This window comes from Schistocerca cancellata, chromosome 1 (genome assembly GCF_023864275.1).
Source record: "Schistocerca cancellata isolate TAMUIC-IGC-003103 chromosome 1, iqSchCanc2.1, whole genome shotgun sequence".
Taxonomy (NCBI): Eukaryota; Metazoa; Arthropoda; class Insecta; order Orthoptera; family Acrididae; genus Schistocerca; species Schistocerca cancellata.
The window spans coordinates 621,964,354-621,990,674 of record NC_064626.1 but is presented as its reverse complement, the minus strand read 5'-3'; the positions used below and the strand labels follow the sequence as shown (position 1 = coordinate 621,990,674).

General features: G+C 41.1%; 1 protein-coding gene across 1 annotated transcript in view; it reads right to left on the bottom strand.

The window, feature by feature from the left end:
- Positions 1 to 218: 218 nt before the first annotated feature.
- The window catches only part of LOC126161969 (otoferlin-like), a 994,328-nt gene continuing 968,225 nt past the window's right edge, over positions 219 to 26,321 (bottom strand). The window contains exons 35-36 of the mRNA XM_049918162.1: positions 22,730 to 22,830; positions 219 to 399 (exon numbers count right to left, since the gene is read on the bottom strand). Of these exons, the coding sequence (XP_049774119.1) occupies positions 219 to 399; positions 22,730 to 22,830 (282 nt within the window). The remainder of the gene's footprint in view (positions 400 to 22,729; positions 22,831 to 26,321) is intronic.

Sequence of the window (26,321 nt, the reverse complement as noted above, 5' to 3'; positions counted from 1 at the left end):
GGTGATGACTTTGTTCAGAGACTCCTCCATGTCTGTGTTCTTTCTCATTATGTGAGACTTATTCTTGTAATGAAGATTTTTCATATAGTTAAGCTTTCATACCTTCAGAAACATTTCATTTACAGATTTATCTAAGACCATTATTTGTAAAAAGGAAAAGAAGTCAGATTAAGTCATAGTTTTGATGATACCGCTACTGCACTGCATGTGATTTTCTTTTATGCCCCTAACATCTTTTTGACTGTGTAGCCAGGGACAGAATAAAAGAACAGTAGTAATACTACTGCTAAAGCAAGTATTACCAGTATCTTCAGTATTGCCCACTTGTAATTGTGCCATACGATGTAACGTATGGATTTTAATGGATTGAGGAACCACATAAAAGAAGCATCTGGTCGGCTGAAAAAGATTAAATAATTGTGCACATCAGATAACATTTCTTAAGAAGAGGCATGAGAGATCTCTATTACTGTTCTCATCTAAATGTAAATTATGAATAATTATGTTGTGCTCCATGACAATTTGCACATTGCCTATGTTTTGTTTTCCCTACGTGGAAATCAGTTGGCAAATAATAGCAAAACTATTCAACAGAGAGATAAACAAATCTGTGTTCAATCTTTATGCAGGATGGGAAAAGGTTGTTTACTTCCCATCATTCATTAATAAGTAACAAATGTAAATTTTCATTTAAACATGATTTACTACTTATTAATTACATCATTAAGTACAGTAATTAAAAAGCACTATAGTGGGAATTGCACATATCTGTGCTGGGAAATGGCTTACTCTTAAAAGAAACAGCTATGAAGGAAAAGAACATAATACCTGGAGTGTCTATACACATATAGGGCAATGGAGAATTAGTTTCAGAACAAAACATCCACTTGGCAGGGACAACTGCAGAAAAGTGAACTTTTGTAATAGATTAAAACTGTGTAGGCTCTTGGATTGAAACTGAGAACCACATATTAGCAATTTGTTGGTAAATGTCCAGTACTGCAGTACCTTGCTGCAGATACTTCCCTGTGTTCCACCACATAATGTATACTTTTGAGTGAAAATTTCATTTTAGAATAAAAACAAAAATGTAGCCAAGTCATTATCTGCTATATCCTTTCTCTTGAGGGCCCAAAGTGTACAGACCAATGTCTGAGCAATTCTTAAGAGACAGATAATAGATGGACAGAGCTTTTCATTGATCTGCTCAGACAAAAAACTGGCATAAAAAGCAGATTTGAACATTTGAACCTGCTCAAGTACAGACCCACTGCTGAAGTTAAGTAACATTTACACAGAGTACAAAGAACACTGAACTTTGGAAAAATGTGTGATTGTGACAAATTACATCCTACTGACTTATGAATGACTGCACTTTCTTGCATGTTTGTGATTTTCATGCTCAGAAGGAATGTGCTTTGGTGAATATTAGGACATTATCAGAAGTGTAAAGAATATGAGTAAATCTTTTCATCTAATATTCTATTGTCAGAAAACTATCTGTGTTATTCTTCATTTGAAACACCAGTGACCACACAATTGATTGCCCTCAAACACAAAAGTATTTCAAAACACTTAATCACAGGCAAAAAAGCATATTCGAGAGCTGTACTGATATCCTGCATTATTGGAAATAGGTGTCACATTATGCAAGGAACAGCCTGTATGACAACCAGTAACATTTTAAATTTACAGTAATTCTGTAGAGAATATTTCAAACGTCAGATATTCATAATTTCATATTTTTTTCTTTATTAGTTTGTCAGTAATTAATGATTATTTATTGATGTTTTGGTGGGCATTGAAAACAATCGCTACAAAACTTAAACTTTATTATTAGATTTATTTTTAATAAAAACACATGCCCTAAATGCAATTTCTAAATATTCTCATTATTTGGAGACACGTTCTGTATTTCATACTTTTCCATTTTCAACCACATTCTTAATAGATTGAGTACTAGGAGTATTACAAGCACAAACTCCAAGTGTTAATACAAAATAGACAAGGTCATTTAGTGAAGCTACATAAAGTTATAGCCTCATCAAGTAAAAACTATAAATGTAGTGATTAGTTTGGTGCTTCCCCCAAATGTACCTCATTCATGCACTGAATGCATTTTCAAAAATATTTCAAGTTTTAATATCAAGTGAAAATCATAAGCATTTTCCAGTTTCACTAGGAAGCAGGACTTCAACTCTGAAACTACATAGCTAATGGAGCCATGTAGCTGTCTTTATTTTTATTATTCAGTCAGCTCTGAGGCGGAACATCATTGGAAAGCTTAGCTACAGTGTTAATGTGGTTTCAGTGCTCCTTCCATTATTTGTATTCCACCAAGGATTTACCAGTGTTTTACCAGTATTAGATGAAAACTTTTTGTTGTGTTCACACTTTCGGCATGCAAATAAGAACCTCATTGGTGGACCTTAATTATCCCCTCATGCTGTTAGAATCAAAAAATGGAAATTTCATGTTGGACTATCAATAATGTAAGGAAAAGATAGATTGCTACTAAGTGTAAAGACGAAATGTTGACTTGCAGACAGGCACAACAAAAAGACATTTACACATTTGCTTTTGGCCAAAACCTTCTTGAAAAACGTAAAGTCACACATGTTCATTCAAACAAACAAGCACACCTTAGGCACACATGAACTCCATTTCTGGCAGCTCGGAACAGAATGCTCCAGTTCGAGTTGCTGGAAATAGTAATCGTGTGCATGAGGTGTGCTTGCCTGTTTTCTGAAGAAGGCTTTGGCCAAAAGCTAATGTGTTAAGTGTCATTTTATTGTGCCTGTCTGCCCCTCATACTGTTACTATGATTTAAGATTTGATAAGACTATGAGATAAATAATTTTATTAAACTCCTTGATACATTAATGCTCAAGTTAAGAAATATGTGTGATGGTTGATTTTTTCAAAGAACAGCATAAAATTAATTTCTTTCATGTGGATGTCTTTCCTTTAAGTAATTTCAACCACCAAAAACATTTTAGACGATACTTTTCCAAGCAGCAGAACAGCAAAGACTTCGGCATTTCAGCAGAATTAGCAGCTAGAGAGGCAGGGAAGGGAAACTACCTTTTGTAACAATTCTCAAATTGCCGTGAACATTCTGTGATCTTTCTTTAGATGTTTGGACAGATGGAAGTCAGCAATTGCCTATCTTGTGAATGACATCGACTTTCCAACACTTTTTACGTCAAACCCATCCGTTTTTTCATTACCAAAGCACCGGTGTGGATAGGTGCCTTGTCCTGATGATAGCTACTTTTTCTGTTGTAATCTGCACTTCTCATGTATTTTTCCATCTCTCTCAGTTTTCAGATTATTGAAGCATCTGTGTGGGTGAGTGCATTGTCGTGACAACAGATTTGTTTTCCCTTTTGTAATCCTCAGCTCCTCTTGGCTATTTTTCATGCAGATAATCCTGTACACTAGTGTATTGTTTGCCAGTTTTTGCTTTATCCATAATAGGATAGTTGCAATCCATAAAACACTGGCCATAATCTTTCCAGCAGATGAAACTGATTGAATGTAGTCATTTCACTTATGACTGATGAAAATATTTATTGCAACTGCAGTTTAAACATTTTGTCATTTTCAAGCATAGTGGGATGTTAAACCCCCTCTATAGCATTAACTGTATTCCAGCAGTCTGAATACACATACATATTATGTGTAAGTATAGCTATGCTTCCATACAAGAAGCGAGAATAAGCCATGTAGTAAGCACAAAAGTCAGATTCCACTAACATGAAATTAGAAACATTATCCACAATTAACAGTGTTGGTTATGTGGGTGATTCATTTCTATGTATGTTTCACTTTTATATCAGTAGAATTATGATTTTGTGCTCACAACATGGCTCGTGCTCTTGTGATGTGTGGAAGCATGTATACTTATACCATCATATATACAAGTATTTGCATTGGATTTATGGAAAATATGTACCAACATATGATTTAATATTCTAGAGTGGACTTCAACATCTCACTATGTTTGAAAATGACAAAATGTCGAAATGTGACCTGAAAGCCAATGATAATGCCCTTTTGGACATTAGAAAAATTTCTCTGTTTCCACATTACAACACTGATTGCAATGGTTTCCACTTATATCCTCCCCCCTCCCACCTCCCCTCTGAAATCTTTATATATTCTCCACTGTTAGTGTTGCCATTTGCTGTCTGTGAGTGGTTATTGCATGTTGACATTACACATGGGTGGTGGTCAAATTAATGTGACTGGACCATGTATCTTCTTATTCCCTTTAATAGTTTGTTGACATTTCACCACTGCTACACAACAGTCTACAAGGTTCTCTGTTGTAGACTGACATATGAATCTCCACAGATCCATAGTCCTACATCTGATTGCAAAGAACGATTAATCACTTCATCAAGGGGGAATTGTTCTTCATGGCTGCCCATAGGATAGTGATATGGATATAACAAGAAATAACGTTTGTAATTTTATCCATTCATGACTGGATGGTGTTGTGATATTCAGACACAAATATTTGGGTGTACAGTGTCCAATTTTGCCTTCATGAACATCAATTTTTACAGCTTTCTTTCAGTCTGCTTGACATGGTAGGTGTACCAAACTAAGATAGAGATCAGTGAACTCCAATGATCTACTACTTCCTACTGAACTATGTAAGTAGTGGCAGGGTGGCCTAATGACAGACGGGTGGTGGAGAACAGTGACACTGGAGTGCCTGCTCTTGTCCTTATTTTGAAGGCATTATGTTTTCTGAGGGCTTGAGACTGTGAATGATTCCATTAGAGGGACAGCTAGTGCTACAAATTCATAGCACATCATATGCATTAAAGTCTTCACAAGAAAGGAATGGATGGGCAGGAAAGTTTTGGAAAAAGGCAAAGTTGAGGACCTTTAAGGGTAAGACTTATTAGAAGTCATGTCCTTTACGATGCCTGCACTGCAACGGTGACTAACAAATACAGAGTTTTACCCTGTTTCAAGAATCTCAGAGTCAGCAGAGTATAGGAAACACTTTATTGGTGATGTTTTACTTTTCAATTAACTTTCCACTGAGGTGGGGAACTCATAATTGATATTAGGTTTATTTTATATCACTATTTCAAAAGCAACAGCACTGAATGCTTTGGGAAGGTATAAAAACATTCTAGGTACAACTTTGTCACCTTCTAATGATGGTGGAACATATCAAACTGAGAACTGATGACACTGAGTATTTAACTTCTCTGAAATAATTCTGTGATGGTACATGCATTTTGTATTTGTCAAAAACTTATGCATTTCTAGGATGTTTAAGAAACCAAATATCAGTTAAACTGGTCTGTAATTGCTGAGATCATCTTTGTCCCCTTTCTTCTACAGCTACCATCCTGCTCATCTTCACATTTTCTGGAAAATTCCATTCCTGAAAGAGCTGTTTGCATGCCCAGCAATGTTATTATTTGTCCAGTTACTAGCTGTATCACATGATTCAGTATATACAGATATGTATGAATGTTTCTTTGTTTGTTCTGCAGCCATTCCAATACAATTCATATGATTGCACCAATGTGGGGGCACATTGGTTCATGCACTGGACTTGCATTTGGGAGGATGATGGGTCAAATCCACATCCAGCCATCTAGATTTAGGTTTATCGTAATTTCCCTACATTGCTCCAGGCAAATGTTTGGTTGGTTCCTTTATAAGGGTCTGGCAGATTTCCTTCCCCTTTTGGAGACATTCTGAGCTTATGGTCTGTCTCTAAAAGCACGGCTGTCAACAGGATGTTAAACCCTAATTGTTCTTCATCCATCTGCAATGAAGCATTGGTGAGTTGTGGACATGCCTGCAAAGGTTTCTGATTCAGTATAACCATTTTACAATAGATGGTGTGTGAGTCATTTCAGTATTTGTTAGAACTTCAAGTTTAACACATATATTTCTGAACAACACAACAACACATGTAAGTCACTGAGTACGTTGACAAGTAAGACATGTGTTCACGTTAGCATTCGAATGAGCACTGAGCCCCAGTCTAGCGGCCGCTGCTCGGCTGGCCGCTTAGGTGGCGCAGCTGCTGCATGGCTGGCAGACAGCGCCGCACGTAGAGGACGCGCGTAATTGCGTGGCAGCACTTTGAACGATCGGCGAGTCACAACACTTTTCCCCCCTTTGAAATTGTTGCACTGGTCTTGATAGAGGTATCCTGGAGATGGCTAACGTCCATGGGCATTGTCTGACTTGCCGTAAAGTCTCGAGGAGGAGGCTTCCTGTATGGACGGAAGTGTACCCGATGATAATGGATCGAGATGACAGGAGACGTAGGGGTCAAATCTGCTGGGGCCCCATGCACCAATCTGCCCGTTGCGGCAAGTCCAGTTGATATGACAGGAGACATGGGCGATGTGTTGGCGTCCGTTGGAGGAGGAGGTGAGTAGATTTGCTCTGACAGAGGATGGTCCTCCGGATCCTGCATGGGCACGTCTCCTGGTGGCGTCCGTTCTGGTGCTGGCATCGCGATGACGGTGAGAGGGCTGCGTTGTGAGTATTGAGAGATTCCAAGATCCCGAGCGTCAGGTAGAGCCAAAGGTGGTGTGGAGGCATTCGGAACAGGCGTTGCTGGCACCTGAGGCCGAAGCTGGTCCGAATGACCCACTGCAACACCCGTGTCCATCTGGATTTCATACAGGCGTCTGCCACGGTGTCTTAAGATGCGGCCCAGGCTCCATTTTGGCTGCCTGCCATATCCCCATACCCAGACGAGGTCGTTGGCAGTGAACCGGCCAAGTGAAGGCACCCGCGGCCGTGAGGTGGGAGGCCGCAGAAGATGAAGTAGCATGCGGGGCTGTCGGCCATGTAAGAGCTCGGCCGGGCTGTGGTCGCCCATGGGGGTGAAACGGTAAGACGCCAGAAACTGGAGAAGCGCATCATCAGCAGCAGAAGAAGTCAGAAGTTTCCACATCTGAGCCTTAAATGTGCGGACCAGCCATTCAGCCTCACCGTTGGATTGTGGATGGAACGGCAGGGCCGTGACATGTGTAACGCCGTGACGAGCACAAAAATCCGCAAATTTGGAAGAGGCAAATTGCAGACCATTATCAGTAACAAGAGTAGAGGGGAGGCCTTCCAAAGAAAAAATGCGGGCAAGAGCACTGGTGGTTGCCGCGGTGGTAGGTGACATGCAACGGACAATGAAAGGGAAGTTAGAATAGGCGTCAATTATGAGGAGCCAATAAGTACCTAAAAAGGGTCCCGCAAAGTCAGCATGAATGCGCTCCCAGGGCTTTTCAGGCGAAGGCCACGGTGTCAAAGATGACTTTGGGGCAGCGGCCTGTGCCGCACAAGGGCCGCAGGCAGCGACCATGTGTGCTATTTCAGAGTTGATGCCAGGCCAGTACACACAACGGCACGCCAGAGATTTTGTGTGAGACACACCCCAGTGCCCTTGGTGAAGGAGGTGCAAGACCAAAGCACGCAAAGACGCAGGTACCACAACACGCGGCGAAGCATTGTCAGTGGAGAGGAGGATAACACCATCCCTAGCCGTGAGGCGGTAGCACAAAGTGTAGTAGTTCCGCAACGGATCAGAAGTCTTAGCAGACGGGCGATCTGGCCAACCCTTCTGAATACAGCGTAAAACCCGGGAGAGGGTAGGGTCAGAACCTGTAGCAGCTGCCAGCCAGTCCCCAGTGATGGGGAACCCGTCCACAACCCATTGCTCAGCAACATCCAGGTGGAAACACAAAAGTTTGTCCCTATTGAATGCCTGATCAGGACCCATGGGAAGGCGAGACAGAGCATCAGCATTCGCATGTTGAGCTGTTGGCCGGAAATGAATCTCATAATTGAAACGGGACAAGTAAAGAGCCCACCGCTGGAGGCGGTGTGCAGCCTTGTCAGGAAGTGACGTTGATGGATGAGACAAGGAAACAAGTGGTTTGTGATCCATAACAAGATAAAATTTTGAGCCATAGAGAAAAACACCAAACTTATGGAGAGCATAAATGATGGCCAAAGCTTCTTTCTCAATTTGAGAATACTTTTGTTGGGCATCCATGAGCGTTTTGGAGGCATAAGCAATGGGTTGTTCCGAACCGTCAGAAAAACAGTGCGCAAGGACTGCACTGACCCCATATTGAGAGGCGTCTGTGGCAAGAACAAGATGTTGGCCAGGTCGATAAGTAGCCAGGCATGGGGCCTGTTTCAGCATAGTCTTCAATTTCTGGAAAGCCGCTTCACATGACGCGGACCAGTGAAAAGCCACGTTTTTATGCAACAGGCGATGCAACGGCTGAGCCACCGAAGCCGCAGACGGTAGAAACTTGTGATAATATGCTATTTTCCCCAAGAAGGCCTGCAGTTCCCTAACAGATGTAGGGCGAGGAAGGGCATCGATCGCAGCGACAGTTGAAGTGGACGAATACCATCCCGAGAGAGCTGAAACCCCAAGTACGTGATAGATGCCTGAAAAAATTGTGATTTCTGAAGATTACACTTAAGACCGGCAGTCTGTAAGACATGAAAAAGTGTGGGGAAGATTTTGAAGATGTTCTTCAGTGGTGGAGCCAGTGACAACAATGTTGTCCATGTAATTGATACACCCAGGGACAGGGAGCAATAATTGTTCCAAGAATCGCTGAAAGAGAGCAGGGGCGGTAGCAACCCCGAATGGCAAGCGTTGGTATTGATAGAGGCCGAAAGGCGTGTTGAGGACCAGAAACTGCCGGGAAGCAGCGTCGAGAGGAAGTTGATGATAAGCTTCTGACAGGTCAATTTTATAAAAATACTGGCCTCCAGCAAGTTTAGTGAACAGTTCTTCATGACGGGGCATAGGGTAAGTGTCGATGAGGCATTGAGCATTTACAGTGGCTTTTAAATCGCCACAGAGACGAATATCACCATTTGGCTTAGCAACTACAACGACAGGAGAGGACCACTCACTGGAAGTGACAGGAAGCAAGACCCCTGAAGCAGTGAGACGATCCAACTCCCGTTTTACCTGATCACGAAGGCCACAGGAATGAGGCGAGTCCGAAAAAACTTAGGCCGAGCAGTGGGTTTGAGCGTGATATGAGCTTCAAAGTCGTTTGCATGGCCTAACCCAGGCGAGAAAAGGGACACAAATGTCGTCGACAAGGAATCCAGTTGAGCATAAGGAATAGCATCAGAGACAATATTGACAGAGTCATCTATGGAGAACCCAAAAACGCGAAAGGCATTGAAACCAAAAAGATTTTCTGCATTGCTCTGGTTGACCACAAATATGGGAACAGTGCGGACAACGGATTTGTAAGATACCTCAGCATGAAACTGTCCCAAGAGAGAAATCTTCTGTTTATTGTAAGTCCGTAATTGCCGAGTGACAGGGGACAGGAGTGGAGAACCCAGCTGAAGATACGTCTGAGAATTAATTATAGTGGCAGCAGAACCGGTATCCACTTGCATGCGAACATCTTGACCAAGGATTTGGACAGTGAGGAATAACTTCCCTGAAAGGGAAGAAGTGCAATTGACAGACAACACAGAATCAGAATCAGCGTCATGATCATGAACATCATGTATTCGGTCGGATTGGCAAACGGAAGACACATGGCCTTTCTTTTTGCAATTGTGACACACAGCCCAACGTTGGGGACAATCCTCACGTGAATGTTTCGTAAAACACCGCAGACGAGAAGGAAGTTGCTGGGGGTTTTGCTGCAGTTTCTTAGCGGGTTGTTTACGGCTAGGCCGAGGCTGCGCGTGGGAGTGCACTGCGGCCACGTCGGCTGGCGGGGATGCGCCGCATGCATCGTCAACAGCGCACAGAAGTTGTATTTCCCTGACATCACCCCACGCCTCGATTTGCGCCCCAGCGGTGCGAGAAATTTCAAAAGACTGCGCAATGGAGAGAACTTCATCTAGAGTCGGATTCGCCAACTGAAGGGCACGTTGCCGAACTTCTTTTTCGGGCGCCGACCGGATAATAGCATCCCGTACCATGGAATTGGCATAGGATTCTTTGTGAACGTCAGTAACAAATTGACACTTTCGACTGAGGCCGTGAAGTTCAGCAGCCCAAGCGCGATAGGATTGATTTGGTTGTTTTTGACAATGATAAAAGGCAACACGAGAGGCTACCACATGCGTTTGCTTTTGAAAATAGACAGACAGAAGTGAGCACATTTCAGCAAAGGACAAAGACGCAGGATCGTTCAAAGGAGCCAATTGCGACAACAACCGATACATTTGAGGTGAAATCCAGGAAAGGAACAGAGACTTACATGGTTGTTCGTCCGTGACATGAAATGCCAAGAAGTGCTGTCGAAGACATTTTTCATAATCAGACCAGTCTTCTGCTGTCTCATCGTAAGGAGGAAAAGGAGGTACAGCCAACGACTTGAAATGCCCCGCATTTGATGCTGCGATGAAATCACGAATCGCCGCTGTTAGAAGCATTTGCTGTTCAAGGAGATTTTGCAATAGTTGCTCGACAGTAGCCATGGAACCCTGTGAGTCAACGGTGAAAAGGAAAAATCCACTACCTCGTCCCCAATTGTTAGAACTTCAAGTTTTACACATATATTTCTGAACGACACAACAACACATGTAAGTCACTGAGTACGTTGACAAGTAAGACGTGTTTACGTTGGCATTCGAATGAGCACTGAGCCCCAGTCTAGCGGCTGCTGCTCGGCTGGCCGCTTAGGTGGCGCAGCTGCTGCATGGCTGGCAGACAGCGCCGCATGTAGAGGATGCGTGTAATTGCGCGGCAGCACTTTGAATGATTGGCGAGTCACAACAGTATTGAAATTTGATGAGTTGTGTTCACATCTGCAAAGGTTTCTGAATTAGTACAACTGCTTTACAATAGGTGGTACATGAGTCCTTTCAACAATAAAACTGTGACAAGTTGTTGTGTGCATATATATGCAGTTTTCCTAATTATGACATCAATTTGACAATATGTGGTTCATAAGTCATTTCAACAAATCATGTATTTCACAGATTTAAGCTATGTATTTTTGATGTATCAGGTAAACACACAAAATTATCAGATTGAATCAAATACAAACAGTTTACAGGACATAAGTGAATTGAATCGAATACGAAAAGTGACATTTCATTTCGTGTGTGACATAACAAATGGTGTTAACTGTGAAATTCCAAGTTCTAGTCAATAATAAATAATAGATGTCACACACATATTCTTTCCTTTTTCTGAGTAATTTGTCAAAAAGCATTATTTTCACCAACAAATCTGTTATGTGACCCAAACAACAAGCAGTTGGTCAATCTACACCTTACACATGAAAGAAAAAGGCATCACAAGCTTGAGAAATGGATGAGCACTTGGAAGCAAGATCGGAATTTGTTTGAGAATGCAGTACTTGAGCTTGTTCATCTGAAACAGATGAGCAACAAGAAACAAGACTGCATAACATTCCAATATGCAATTGACCAATTCAGACAAATGCTGGATGCTGGTTTACATCTTGGTGCATTCTGTTACAATGCTGATTATGATTACAGCCTTCATCCAGTATTCACTTGAAAATGGATAATTATGTGTGTATTGTTGTAACCTCAAACTGAAGAATGAAACACCAGAAATGTGCTGCATGTATTTCAAAGTGAATTTGTTAGAATCAAATTTATCACTTGTACCATTATCAACACTGGTTTCCAGTGACATAAGTCAATCAAAGTATTTCTTGGTAAACATACACAAGTACAGTTCATGTTTCCAAATGAAATCATTTGGGACAGCAAAACATGCAGGATCATTTCCAAACACAGATCATAAATGTGTTCAAATTTACTTTATGAGGAACTCTGTTGAACAAACTGATGAACACTGTTGATTCAATATGGGCACTAAAAATTTATCACTGCATTACAAACTTTATTCGATCAGCACAACAAATTAATCTGACTATTCAGAACTGCCATTGGGGAGATGCCAGCTGAAGGCTACAAAGTTTAATTAGCATAGACAAACCACATGTTTGCCAACACAAAGGAGACAATGCAGCAAAATGTGATGCAGTGGCAATCATTATCGCTTGCAAAGAATGTAACTCACATGATATAATTCTTCCTCACAGAAATGGTCATGTTCCATGACTCTCAGAAACTCATCACTCACATGATGGATTGCAATATCTTATTTTGTATTAGCAAGGAGAAGATGGATGTATCACTTCAATAGTAAAATAAGAAATGGACCAACAAATGATGCAACAAGTAAAAGAACCAATACCATAAATTACTATTCATCAAACAATGGAAAGTCCACATCAGAATGTCAACAATATTATGAACATGCTAGATTGCTACTCGCCATGAAGATGATATGCTGAGCTGCAGACAGGCACAATTAAAAGACTGTTACACCCTTAGATTTTTGCCAAAGCCTTCTTCAAAAAAGAAAGGAAAACACAGACACATTCACACAACCAGGCACACCTTACTGACATGACTGCTATCTCCAGCTGCTCTGGCCAGGCTTCAACTGTTGCATTGAATGAAAGGAGTAATTTGGAGTGAGACAGGGAAGGGGGAGGGATAGGAGGGTGTGGGTGGGGGCAGAGAAGATGGCTGTCTGGCAGAGCATGCAGCGACTAGAAGATGGCAGACAAGGCTGCCATGCACAGTGTCAGGAGGATATGGAAGACCAGGGGCAAGGAAAGGGGAGCAGAAAAGGAGAGGAGCAGAGAAGGGGACAAGACTGGTAGGTTTGTTGGCAGACAGTGACACACAATAAGGGTGACAGGATATGAATTGGGAGGAGGTGATAGGGCAGAGGGGGCAAAAAACTGTTGGGTGGAATGTGGAGGGACAGTAGGTTATTGTAGGTTGAGGTTGAGATAATTTTGGGAGCAAAGAATGTGTTGTAAGGATATAAGGACAATTCCCATCTGTGCAGTTCAAAAAAGTTGATGCTGGAGGGGAGGATCTAGGTTGCCTGGGTTTTGAAGCAGCCACTAAAATTAAGCATGTTATGTTCAGCTGCACGTTGTGCCACACAGTGGTCCACTTTGCTCTTGACCACAGTTTGGCAGTGGCCAACCATCCTGGTGGGCAGCTGGCTCGTAGTCATACTAATATAAAGAGCTGTGTATTGATTGCAGCAGAGATGGTAAATGAATTGCTGCTTTCACAGCTGGCGTGGCTTCTTAGGGGGTAGGATAATCCTGTGACAGGACTGGATAATGAATTTCTGGGTGGTTGTATTGGGCATATCTTGCACTAGGATATGATCCCTGGGGCAAGGTGTTGCAATTGGGAGTGGTTAGGAATGGATTAGGATGTTGCAGAGGTCAGAGGGGTGAAAACAGCACTTTAGGAGGGTTGGGAAGGATCTTAGCCAAGATATCCCTCATTTCAGGGCACAATGATAGATAACCAAAGCCCTGACGAAGGACGTGGTTCAGTTTGGTGCATAGGGATAGGGCATAGGAAATTTGTGAAATAGGTCTGAGTGACGGTGCCTGTCTGTGTAGGTCTTTGTGAGATCTTCAGCATGTTGGGCAAAGAGGTTCTTGTCACTGCAGATACATCATTCCTGGGTGGCCAGGTTATATGGGAGGGATTTTTTGATATGGATGGGATGGCAGCTGTCAAAATGCAGGTGATTGGTGGGTTTTAATGTGGACAGATATGTGATGGAGCCATTTATCATATCAACTGATGTTTTGTGAAAAGGTTGAAAATCATATCTTAAAATGTTTACAACTGTTCTTTCAATATAATGTTGGTATATAAGAGTTCATTTACATGATGCACTTGTTAATGACGACAGTGTGAATCCTTTTGAATTGGAGGAAGTAGTCATGCTTTAATCACATTTACAGGGAGCCCACAACACATGTGTGAATATGCACAAGATGCAATGACATAATACATTTGTGGATATGCCCACCTAGATTTCTTATTACATACACGTGATCTTACATGGAATGATGCAAAAGAACTTCTGTGAACTAGACAATCACTTACATCTACATCTACATAGATACTCTGCAAGCCACTGTACGATGTGTGGCAGAGGGTACCCTGTACCACTACTTGTAATTTCCTTTTCTGTTCCACTCACAAATAGAGCAAAGGAAAAATGACTATCTATATGCTTCCATATGAGACCTAATTTCTTGTATCTTATCTTCATGGTCATCATGTGGAATGTATGTTGGTTGCAATAGAATTGTTCAGCAGTCAGCTTCAAATGCCAGTTCTCTAAATTTTCTCAACTCTGTTCCTCAAAAAGAACATCACCTTTCCTCCAAAAGCATCTCCGTAATACGTAAGTGTTGATTGAACCTACCGGTAACAAATCTAGCTGCCTGTCTCTGAATTGCTTCAATGTCTTTCTTCAATCCAGCCTGATATGAATCCCAAACGCTTGAGCAGTACTCCAGAATAAGTCTCATCAGAGTCTTATATGTGGTCTCCTTTACAGGTGAACCACTCTTTCTTAAAATTCTACCAATAAACTGAAGTCAACCATTCACCTATCACAGCTCTAACATGCTCATTCTGCCTCATATTGCTTTGTAACATTATGCCCAGATATTGAAATGACTTGACACTTTCAAGCAGGACACTAGTAATATTGTATTCAAACATTATGGGTTTGGTCTTCCTGCTCATCAGCATTAACTTACATTTTTCCGTATTTAGGGCTAGTTGCCATTTATCACACCAACTGGATATTTTGTCTAAGTTGTCTTGCATCTTCCTACAGTCACTCAACTTCCACACCTTAACGTACACCAGAGCATCATCAGCAAACAATCGCACAATGCTGCCCACCTTGTATGCCAAATCATTTATGTATATAGAGAACAACAGTGGTCCTACCACACTTTCCTGGGGCACTCCTGGCGAAACCCTTGTCTCTGATGAACACTCGCCATAGACGACAATGTACTGGGTTCTATTACTTAAGAAGTCTTTGAGCCGCTTACATATCTGTGAACTTATTTCATATCTTTCTACCTTCATTAACAGTCTGCAATGAGGCACCATTACAAATGCTTCCTGCAAGTCTAGAAATATGGAATCTGCCTGTTGCCCTTCCTCCATAGTTCTCAGTATATCATGTGAGAAAATGGCAAGCTGAGTTTTGCATGAGCGATGCTTTCTAAAATCATGCTGATTCTTGGACATAAGCTTTTCAGTCTCAAGAAAGTTTATTATATTGCAACTGAGAATATATTCAAGGATTCTGCAAAAACCTGAATTTAAGGATATTGGTCTGTAATTTTGCAGCTGTGTTCTTTTATCCTTCTTGTATAATGGGGACTTAGTGCTAGGCAAGAGATTAATTCATGATAAATGCAAGTTAGTAATGAGTTCTCTTTGTAAAATCTAACTGGGATTCCATCCAGACCTGGTGATTTATTTGCTTTCAGATCTTTCAGTTGTTCCTCTGTGCCAGGTATACTTAATACTATGTTGTCCTTATGGGAGTCTGTCCAATGGACAAATGATGGTATGTTTGTACAATTTCTTGAATGTGAAATTTAAAACTTTGGCTTTTGTTTCACTGTCTTTGACTGCCACATCAGACTGGTCAGCAAGGGACTGAATGGAAGCCTTAGACCTACCTAGCAATTTTACGTAAGACCAGAATTTTCTTGGGTGCTCTGCCAGATCTTTCACTAAGATGTGACAATGGTAGTTGTTGTATGCTTCATGTGCAAATCTTTTCACAGATGCACAAATGTCTACTAACTTTCGCTTGACATCATTTGTGCATTCCCTTTTGAAATGAGAGTGAAACAGTCTGCATCCTCAGCATCTGCCAGATTTCATTATTAAACCATGATGGGTCTTTTCCATCCTTAATCCACTTACTAGGCACATAACTCTCCAGATCACAGTTTACAATCTGCTTAAACTTTGCACATAATTCCTCTAAATCCATCTTACTAGAACTAAGTGATACCAATTCACTATCTAAGTGAGATGCTAATTACTGTTATCAGCTCTATCAAGCAGAAACACTATCCTAGCTTTATTAACTGATTTATTAACTTTTGTAATCATAGTTGCTATAATGACATCATGATCGCTAATCCCTGTTTCTATACTGACATTATCAATAAGGTCCAGCCTATTTGTACCTACAAGGCCAAAGATATCTCCATTGTGTGGGTTGCCGAGTTAGCTACTCAAGACAATTTTCAGAAAATGTGCTCAAAAGTATTTTGCATGACTGTCTGCCTGTGCCCCCCGCAATGACTCCATAGACATCCTAGTCTATACTTGGTAGGTTAGCCATAGACATCCCAGTCTCTATTTGGCATGTTAAAGTCGTCTCCAACTAGTATTTGATGATCTGGGTATTTATGTGCTACTGACCGTAGACTTCCTTTGAATGACTCTAGAACTGTCACAGCATAATTGAGTGGCCAGTAAAAACATCCAACAATTAACTTGGTTTCACTTATACATGATATACATGACTTCACTGTCATACTCAACTTCGACCTCAATAGAGACAATATTTTTGTCAACTGCAATGAACACTCCCCCTCCTATGGCCTCTAATCTGTCTTTCTGATATACATTCCACAACTTGCTAAATATCTCAGATCTCTTCACTTCAAGTTTCAGCCAACTCTTGGTCTCAAGAATAATTTGAGTGTGAGAAATTTCCTGGAGGGCAGTAAATTTGGGAACTTTATTATGAATACTTTGCCATTTTACTGATAAAACAGTGGCAGTTGAAGTGTCTTTATTCTGAATGCTGTTTGACTTTCCTTGCTTTATACTAACTGTCGAGTGTTCATCAGAGCACCTCAAATTACTGCCTAGCCTAGAAAACCATCATGTACACACCACGAGTACTCTGCTAACCCGGTGGTTGCTTCCTTTGTGTAGTGCACCCCTCATCTATCAAGGGGACTCCTACAAATTCCCATACGATAATGCAGGTCTAGAAATCTGCAGCCAAGATGGTCCCAGAGTTGATGAAGCCTTTTGTTGAGACCCTCCACTTGGCTCCAAACCACAGGAACCCAATCAATCTGGGAACAATGCTGCAAATCGCGAGCTCTGCTTGCATCCTGCATGTGAAGCCAGCAGTCTTCAGCACCTCAACCAGCCCATAAGAACTGAGGATCACCTCAGAACCCCTGCAACAGGTGTCACTGGTGCCGATGTGAGCCACAATATGCAAATGGCTGCACCCTGCATGCTCGATAGCCACAGGCAAGACCACCTCCACAACTCGGATGAGGCCCCCCAGCAGACATACTGAGTTCATATTGGCTTCCTTTCAAGCTCTGAATCCGATCTGCCTACGGGGGCCCATAACATGCCTAACATTGGAGCTCCCAATAACTAGTAAACCCCTCCCCTCTGTGTGCCTGCTCGGATCCTGCTGAAGTAGTGGCCACCTGTCCACTCACAGGGTGAATGGGTGAGGCCAGGCACCCAGTCTCCACATTGAGTGATGTGAACACATTGCCACCCATCACTCACCCTGCTGTGAGGGAGGATCCACCATGTTGGGTGCACTAGAAAGTGACTTGGAAGCAGAGGCCATGGACAGGGATCACTGCATCATCATGATATCTCAGCACATGTGTTCAAAGAAAAACTGAAATCTTCAATTAATTTCAGTGTCAATGATCATGATTTTGGAGAGACATGCTGTTGGATGTGTTCCACTGAATGGCAAAAATAAGATTCACACATGCACAAATTCTGATTTGGTTGATCAAAAAAGTCACACCACATCAAATAAGATTGACACATGCACATATTTCAATTTGGTTGATTGAAAAAGAAACACCACGTCAAATCGATCAAATCATCTCAGCATAAATATCAGTGCTTACACTGATCCATCCTTATTTGAAGTTGTCACCAAACACATGATTTATGGTCTATGTGGCTTTTAATTCACCATGCATGTCTGATATAAGAAAACTGCAGCCAAGAGACTTACTTGCCAAGGTTACCATGGGTAATGATGGATATCCACAGTATTGTCAACAATCAACTGATAATGGAGGCAAATCCACCACTTTAAAAGTACTAAAAAAAGATGATGATGTTGATAAATGTTGGGTTGTATCACAGATATCATTACTCTTGAAAACATACAAAGCATACGCCAATGTTGAGTATTGCAATAGGGGAAACACTCGAGTAAATTTGCAAATATGTTAACAGAAGAAGTGATACAGCTGTTTTTGGAGCAGAAAATGAAACAGTACCTATCAATGAAGTCTGCCAATATCAACTGGTATAGTACGTTAGGAGTAATGAAGCATTATTGCATGTTTTATTGTTACCAATCCATGAATAACATCCAGCAATTGTCAATCTTACATTGCACCTTGAAAATGGACACAACAGAAGATGCAATGCAAGAGCACTTTCACAACCACCGACAATCTTAACTGCATTTTTCTCATTGCGTGTGGGTGATACATTTGCTAAGATGCTACTCTACTCTGAAGTGCCATGACACTAACATAGAGAGCATCAATGAAGAAGTTTCAATATCACAAACAAGGTATAGCAGATGTAGGAAATCCCAACTTATATCTGACTGATTCATTATGCCATCTGTACATTATTCAACCAAACAACACAGAATGCTTTCACTTGTGATTCCAGTTATAAAATGTATCTGGATCAACATATTTCCAAGAACTGAGAACTATCCGTACTCATCAAATAACCATCAACCACAGCAAATATGGATGTTATTTGCAATCATATTGGCAACATGTTTCCCATCCAATCCAAAAGATCTTTGAGCAAAATACAAAGACTAAATGAATGAAGACATACTCCAGTCCAATATAATGGGGCATTACTTCAATTGAGGACTAACAAATCACATGTACAATTGGGAATAACTGCACTGGATCAATCTGCAAACATCCTTTTGATCATGATTTGCAATGAGAAACACACTTTGATGTGAATGAACTGAATACATTTGTTCAAACAAATGTTCTGAAACTGGTTCCAGAACAATGCATGACATATAACAGCATTATGAATGCAGTTATGAGCCAAAGTAGCAGATTGTATTTGCTATATATACACAAAGACATCGGGCAAACTTTTCTCATTTCACTTATTTTGAAACCCACAGTATCATGAAAAAATACTGTACTGGCAATCGCAATATCTGTAATTGTGGCAATTCTTTTGGATGTGGGCCAAAAAGCACTTTCAGCACTAAAATTGACACTGAATATGAAAATCAGTTGATATACCAATATGGAATACAACAAAAATTCTGAAACAGGGAAGTACTCCAATCACATTGCCTCATTATATAGGACGATGTATTATGATGCACAAAAAGTCTGGAGGCCTTCATTGTACACTCAGAGATTTGAGAAGAAATGAACAGCTGTTTGGTGAAACACTCATTTTATTGTCTGGTGATGAGTAACTTAGAAGTAGTTACTCTCGGTGCAGCAAAGCAGTTCAAGTCACTCGATAAAAGCAGTCCACATAGTACACCAATTAGGTTCCTTTCAGAGTATGCTGAAACAATAGCCTCATAATTAGCTATCATATACAACCATTTGCTTGATGAAAGATCCACACCAAAAGAATGGGAAGTTGCACAGATCATACCAGTACTCAAGAAAGGAAATAAGAGTAATCTGAGGAATTACATACCCATACCACTGATGGCCACTTTGCAGTAGAATTCTGGAACATATACTGTGTTCAAGCATTATGAATTACCTCACAGAAAATGGTCTATTGACATGTAATCAACACAGAAGCAGGAAATATCATTCTTGTCAAACACAAAGGTTCTTTATTAACATAATTTAATGAGTGCTATCAATGGGGGATCTCCAATTGAGTCCATATAATAAAATTGAGTGACTGAATTCATGATTTCGTGATAGAAAGGTCGCAATATATACTAATTGTAGGAAAAACATAGAGTAAAACAGAAGTGTCTGGCATTCCTCAAGGAAGTGTTATAGGCCTTCTGCTGTTCCTAACCTGTATTAACAATTTAGGAGCATGGAGCAGCAGCATTCCAGCTCTCCTTTCCAAAAAAATTCCACTCTTCCCTGAAGACCCAAAAAGTGATGCTCAGTTACTTTTTTTTGGCAAAGAAGGAACTCTGCTCATCAGATGGCTACCACAGGATGCAGCAGTTAATGCTGAATAGTACAAAAACATGTTGTTGAGGCAAAAACAAGTTCAGGAGCGTCCTGTCAGCTGAGATAGTGATTCTCTGGAACAACATTATGCCTCACATAGTCAAGAAGACCCACAACCTCCTTCAGTAACTTTGACGAGGTCCCAGAACATCCTCCTTACAGCCCTGATATCTCCCCTTATATCTTTGGCCACTTAGAACAATCTCCGAAAGGTCAGAGGTTCACCCGTGAAAAGGAAGTGAAGGACACCACGGAAAACTGGATCTGTCAGCAACCAAGGAGATTTTACACTGAAGCTATCCACTTACTTCCTATACATTGGGATTGGATTATTAATGTCAATAGCAATTATGCACAGTTTTACTGTTCCAGATGAACTGTAATTATAATATTGCTATTAAACTTTCTTCTCATTTGGGCACACCTTTACATATAGCCAAGCTGCAGGTGCTATCATGCCAGAGGAGCATCTGTGCAGAGGTCAGGCTAACATATGGTTCCAGAATTGGGGCATGGCAGATGGACTTTCAGAAGTTAAAGGAACAACAGTCTGGATTATTTGCTGATGAAGCCTGGCTGAAAGAAAGAGGAACTACAGCTGTTAAATCCTAGGGTGACTTGAACACAAGACAGGGAAATATGAGTATATATTATCTCCTATAGGATTATGTTTACAAAAGCACATGCATAAATCAGTTCTGGAATTGATGGCTGCTTTATTTTTTTATTTATCTAGTGGCCTTTATTTTTGTTCATCCAAGTTTCATGATTGCTGTAATTCTTTTTATTTATTTACCTCCATTTATTTTTGTTCATCCAAGAATCATCTTACAGTGATACAGTGTCACAGTAATACAGTGAAAACCACTAGCTCAAAACATAGGTAGACACACATTGATGGCTGTGACCATGATGAAGGAACCATCCTGGCATTTGCCTGAAGTGATTTAGAAAAATCACGGAAAACCCAAATCAGGATGACCAAATAAAGTGAACTGCATCCTCCTGAATATGAGAGCAATCTCTTAGCAGCAGCACTGCCTCATTCGATTGATCCCTATTATACAGAGTTCTTTGATTTACAAACAATTTGCTGCAGATAACTTATAAAACATGATTTTGTGCTTTGTTGCTGCACAAGTAAAAGACACCCACTAATGACCATGAAGACTCCTTGTATTAATATGAGGTTCGCTGTGCCAGATATACACAGCTGAATGCTATAACTTGAAAATCATCAGTAAATACTTCTGTATATAGTAAATTACTAATAAGTTCTTGTGCAGGCATTTTCAGCTCAAATGATACACTGACAACAGTCTAAGTTAATGACATGAGCAGACTACCATAAATGTCACAAAATGCTGTTACAGAAGTAGGCTGAAAAGTAGTGGACACATGTTTGTAGATGAACAAAAACACATCATCTGATGTGTAAAGATTACTCTTGAGTGGAGGAAAAAAACAAAAATCACAAGGTTCAGGATCAAGGAAGTGAGGAGGATGTGGCATCGGTTTAAACTTCAGGTTTCACAGAGCTTCTTCAGTTGGGTGTGAGGTGTGTGGACAAATGTTGTCATATCACAAGAATATTAGCACCAGGCTGCCTCTAACATGATTCCCCCTCCCCGGATGGTTTGGTTTTTAACTTTTTCACCTGAGGAGAGGACAGATATCAATAATCAGCTCTCTGTCTTTTCTCTTCTGGGTTTTAATGATGGCCCACAATCCATGTCCTGTCACAATATTCACAAGGGAATCATCTTCTCCAACACAGTAGTGCTGCAAAAGTTGCTTACAGATTGTGATCAATACTATTTGTTCTCACCTGTAGATTGACATGGTACCAACTGTGCATAGATTTTATAGTATCCTAATTGTTCAATAATGAAGCTGACATATTCCTTGGATATTCCAATGTGGTTTGCCTTATGCTTTTTAGTGATTCAGTGGTCATTTTGAATCAAATAATTGATGAGTTCGTGATGTTTTTCACCTGTGGCAATGATCAGATGTTTGCTGTGCATTTCATCAACTATTACGTCTTTTCCAGGCTCACAACCAAGAATTTTTTTGCCCATCGATTTCTAATAGTTTTGTCAACAGCACCACCACCTTAAACAGCATGAATCTCACTAGTCATTTTTTCAGCATTAAAAGTTCAGTAACAGCACACTGTTTTACTTGCACTGACATAGCAATAGAACACATCTCCATTCTTCTGCTACTCAAAATGCGTCGGATGAACACAATGCATTCAAGTTGAATATGCATACGGAGATGCACGCTACCTACTGCATGCCATCTGGTACATTTCTCAATATTATTTAGGTCACATTCTACAAGCATGTGTGCATTACTTTTCAACCTACCCTTCTACAAAAGGTGCTACTCTCAGGCAATGCATTTCTTTAATTGTTCTACACCCTTGAAGGTTCTTCATCATAATGGACCATGTAGAACATAATGTGTTAATAAATGAGTGAATGAAAAGAAAACTGCAATTCTGATGATGTATGAAATAGTAAGTTTTACAACATTAATGGAATTAGTGACATGTATAACACACAACTGAAGATTCCAGAACTCACTTAGGTTTGTCCAAAGGATCTGGTTCATTTCTTCCCAGACCAGCTGGATTTTTCTCTGCTTCTTCTTTTGTGAGCAAATGGATTTCAGCCTCCACCTTTCCCTGTGCATTTAAAATATCAAGATATTTTAATTGATGATACAAAGTTTTATAACAAGTAAAGATAGATGATGGAAAATTTGTACAGAATTTAAAAAGAGACACAGAAATCTGTGAAATGCAATGTTGATTCCAGTGTGCTGATTGCTTTGTGAGGAGGCAGCAAGGCTAGTCGCAGCCTGCTCCATACTCTCCTCTCTCACAGCACCTCACGTACCACGCAGTGATCGAGTGCTTACCCACTCAGCATATCCCACAGTAAGTGCCCATTTACATTTTCATTAACTTACTATGTTGCATAGATCCTTGGTATGAAATGGGCCTACAGATGAGCAAGATATTGTCTTTCACTCACATCAGATTCAGGAAGTTATTTTACAATGTGAACTTACTAAACGAAAAAGAGTATAGGAACATAAAATCTCAAATCAAAACTTAAGTATAGGTGTGTGTGTGTGTGTGTGTGTGTGTGTGTGTGTGTGTGTGTGTGTAATGATTACCAGAACTATAGGAAAAAAGGACTTTTAGAAGGACCCTACAAAAATTATAATAAGTACACTACATGTATGTATCAGTGACCCACTGGTATTAAGAAACAAAAAGAATACAGATTCAAGGCTACAGAAGTGAGCTTTCTGTGTTCTGTGTTATACATAACATAAAGAGAAATAAATAAGATATATGGATATATTATAGAATCAATATATATGGAGCTTTAAAGAAAAGCTTTTCCATTATCAGACAAGTAGTAAGGTCGTAAAGAAGCAATCACAAAGAAAATAATTTGCTTAGTTATAGACTAAATATGAGTTCCCTCATTTTAACTTCAGACCCAGGACAGTTAATCATTGTTTATTATAAAACATTATCAATGAGGAAATTGTAATACTTCTCTTTCGGGAAGTAAAACTGATGCACAAAATGTATATATCTCTTTGACAAGTGAAGAAGAGGCACAGCTGTACTGATGTAATTTAAATAATAAACCAGAAACTAAATTCAGTACCATGATGTTTATTTCTGCATATAACAAATCACAAACATGCAGTCATTTAAACCACAATACCAAGGGTTTATGTCATCATTCATCCCCGTTACGGTTGGAAGAAGGAAATGGCAAACCACCTCCACTAGGACCTTGCCTGGTACAGCGGTGCGGGTCTCCTGCATCATCCCCTATGCTTCTCGGAGTATGGGACCTCATCATCATCATCATTATGCTATCACTTACAAAGAAATCTGCGACCCACATGGCACCATCCTGTGCCACCTTATTCATGGCCCATCTAGAGGAATCCTTCCTAACCACCCAGAATCCCAAACCACTCACCTGGTTCACATTCACTGATGACATCTTCATGATCTGGATTGAGGGTGAGGACAACCTATCCACTTTCCTCCAGAACCTCAACACCTACCCCATTTGCATCACCTGGTCCTCCTCACCCTGACAAGCCACCTTCCTCAATGCTGACCTCCTCCTCAAAGATGGCTACATCAATACATTGTTACCTCCATCCATATAAAACCTACCAACCACCAGGAATATCCCCATTCGATAACTGCCACCTACTGCATATCAAGAAGTCCCTTCCATACAGCCTGGCCACCCATGGTTGTTACATCTGCAGTGGTGAGCAGTCCCTCTCAAAATATACCAAGGGTCTCACTCAGGCCTTAACAAACTGTAATTACTTTACCAAACTTGTACAGAAACATGTCTCCCATTTCTTATCTCTCCAGTCACCCACCACCTCCCAAAGTCCCACCATCTAGCTACTGAGGAGCATTTCCCTCATGACTCAGTACCACCCAGGACCAGAGCAATTAAAGCATATTCTCCATCAGGGTTATGACTACCTCTTTTCATGCCCTGAAAAGAGGAATGTCCTACCCATTATCCTTTCCCCAACTCCCACAGTGGTACTCCACTGCCCACCAAACCTACACAATATCCTCATCCATCCCTACTCGATCCCAGTAATAGACCTAGATGCAAGACCTGTCCCATGCATCCTCCCACCCCCACCCACTCCAGTTCAGTCAAAAGCATCACCTATACTATCAAAGGCAGGGCTAACTGTGAAACCAGTCATGATATCTACAAGCTAAGCTGGAATGACTGTGCTGCATTCTACGTGGGCATGACAACTAACAAGCTGTCTGTCCGAATGAATGGCCACCGACAAATTGCGACCAAGAAACAGCTGGATGACCCAGTTGCTGAGCACATTGCCCAACAGAACATTCTTCATTTCAATGACTGCTTCACAGCTGGTGCCATCTGGATCCTTCCTACCAACACCAGCTTCTCTGAATTGTGATAGTAGGAACTCTGCCTGCAATATATAGTATATTCCTGCAACTCTCCTGGCCTCAACTTTGTTAGTCCCCATCCTTCATCCACCTATTCCCTTCCCTGTTCCCACTCTAGCATTAAACAGACTTCTATTCCACCAATTTTTTTCTGCCCCATCCCACCTCTCCACCTAATCACCCAACTACACCTAGCTGCCCTACCCTCTCGCCATCTTGTCCCTTTATGATTCCACAAGCAGCACTTTTCTGTCCCCACCACTACCCTGCTATCCCATCCCCTCTCTGCCCCACTATCTCAGCCTCTTCCTTACCCCCCACCATCCACATTGCTTTTCCCATCATGCACTATTGCACGTGGTCTGGCCTCTGTGGCTGGAGACAGAGCTCATGCATGTTTGAGTTGTTTTTGCATGACAGTGTGTGTATATTGTATAATTCAGAAGGAGGCCTTTTAGCCTAAATCTAACTTGTTTAGCAGTCTTTTTGTTGTACCTGTCTGCAACTCAGCATCTCCACTACATGATAATTAGCAATGTCCTTTTCACCAAATAACGGAGATGCTGAGTCACACATAGTCATGACAAAAAGACTGACGGAAAGAGAGATTTGGCCAATGAGGCCTGTGGCAAAAATAGAAAACACACACACACAAATGCAACTAACACACACGTCACCACAGTGTCTGGCAGCTGAAGCCAGACTGAACAGCAGTGCATTATGGGAGAGACTGCCTGGTGATTGTAAGGAGGGGTGGGATGGGGAGAGGAAGGGATAGCAGGGTAGAGTGGGGTATGGTAAAGTGCTGCTACTGGGAGCATACAGGGATGAGGTGGAGAGAGAGTAGAGTAAATTGTGCAGTTGGGAAGTTAGATGGAGGGTGGGGGAGAGGGGGGGGGGGGAGGGTTAGCAGAAGAGGAGAGAAGTAAAGAGACTTGATGTGTTGGTGGAATTCCAGTGTGGGAGGTGCGTGAGGATAGTGGGTAGGACATTTCTCATTTCAGGGCACAATGAGAGGTAGTCATGGTGGAGACTGTAATTTACTTGCTCCAGTTCTGGGTGATATTGAGTCGTGGGAGAATACTCCTCTCTGGTCAGACAGCGGTACTTTGGGACTTGGTGAATATCTGGAAAGATATGGCACAGGAGATCTATTTTGTATATTTCATGATGGACCC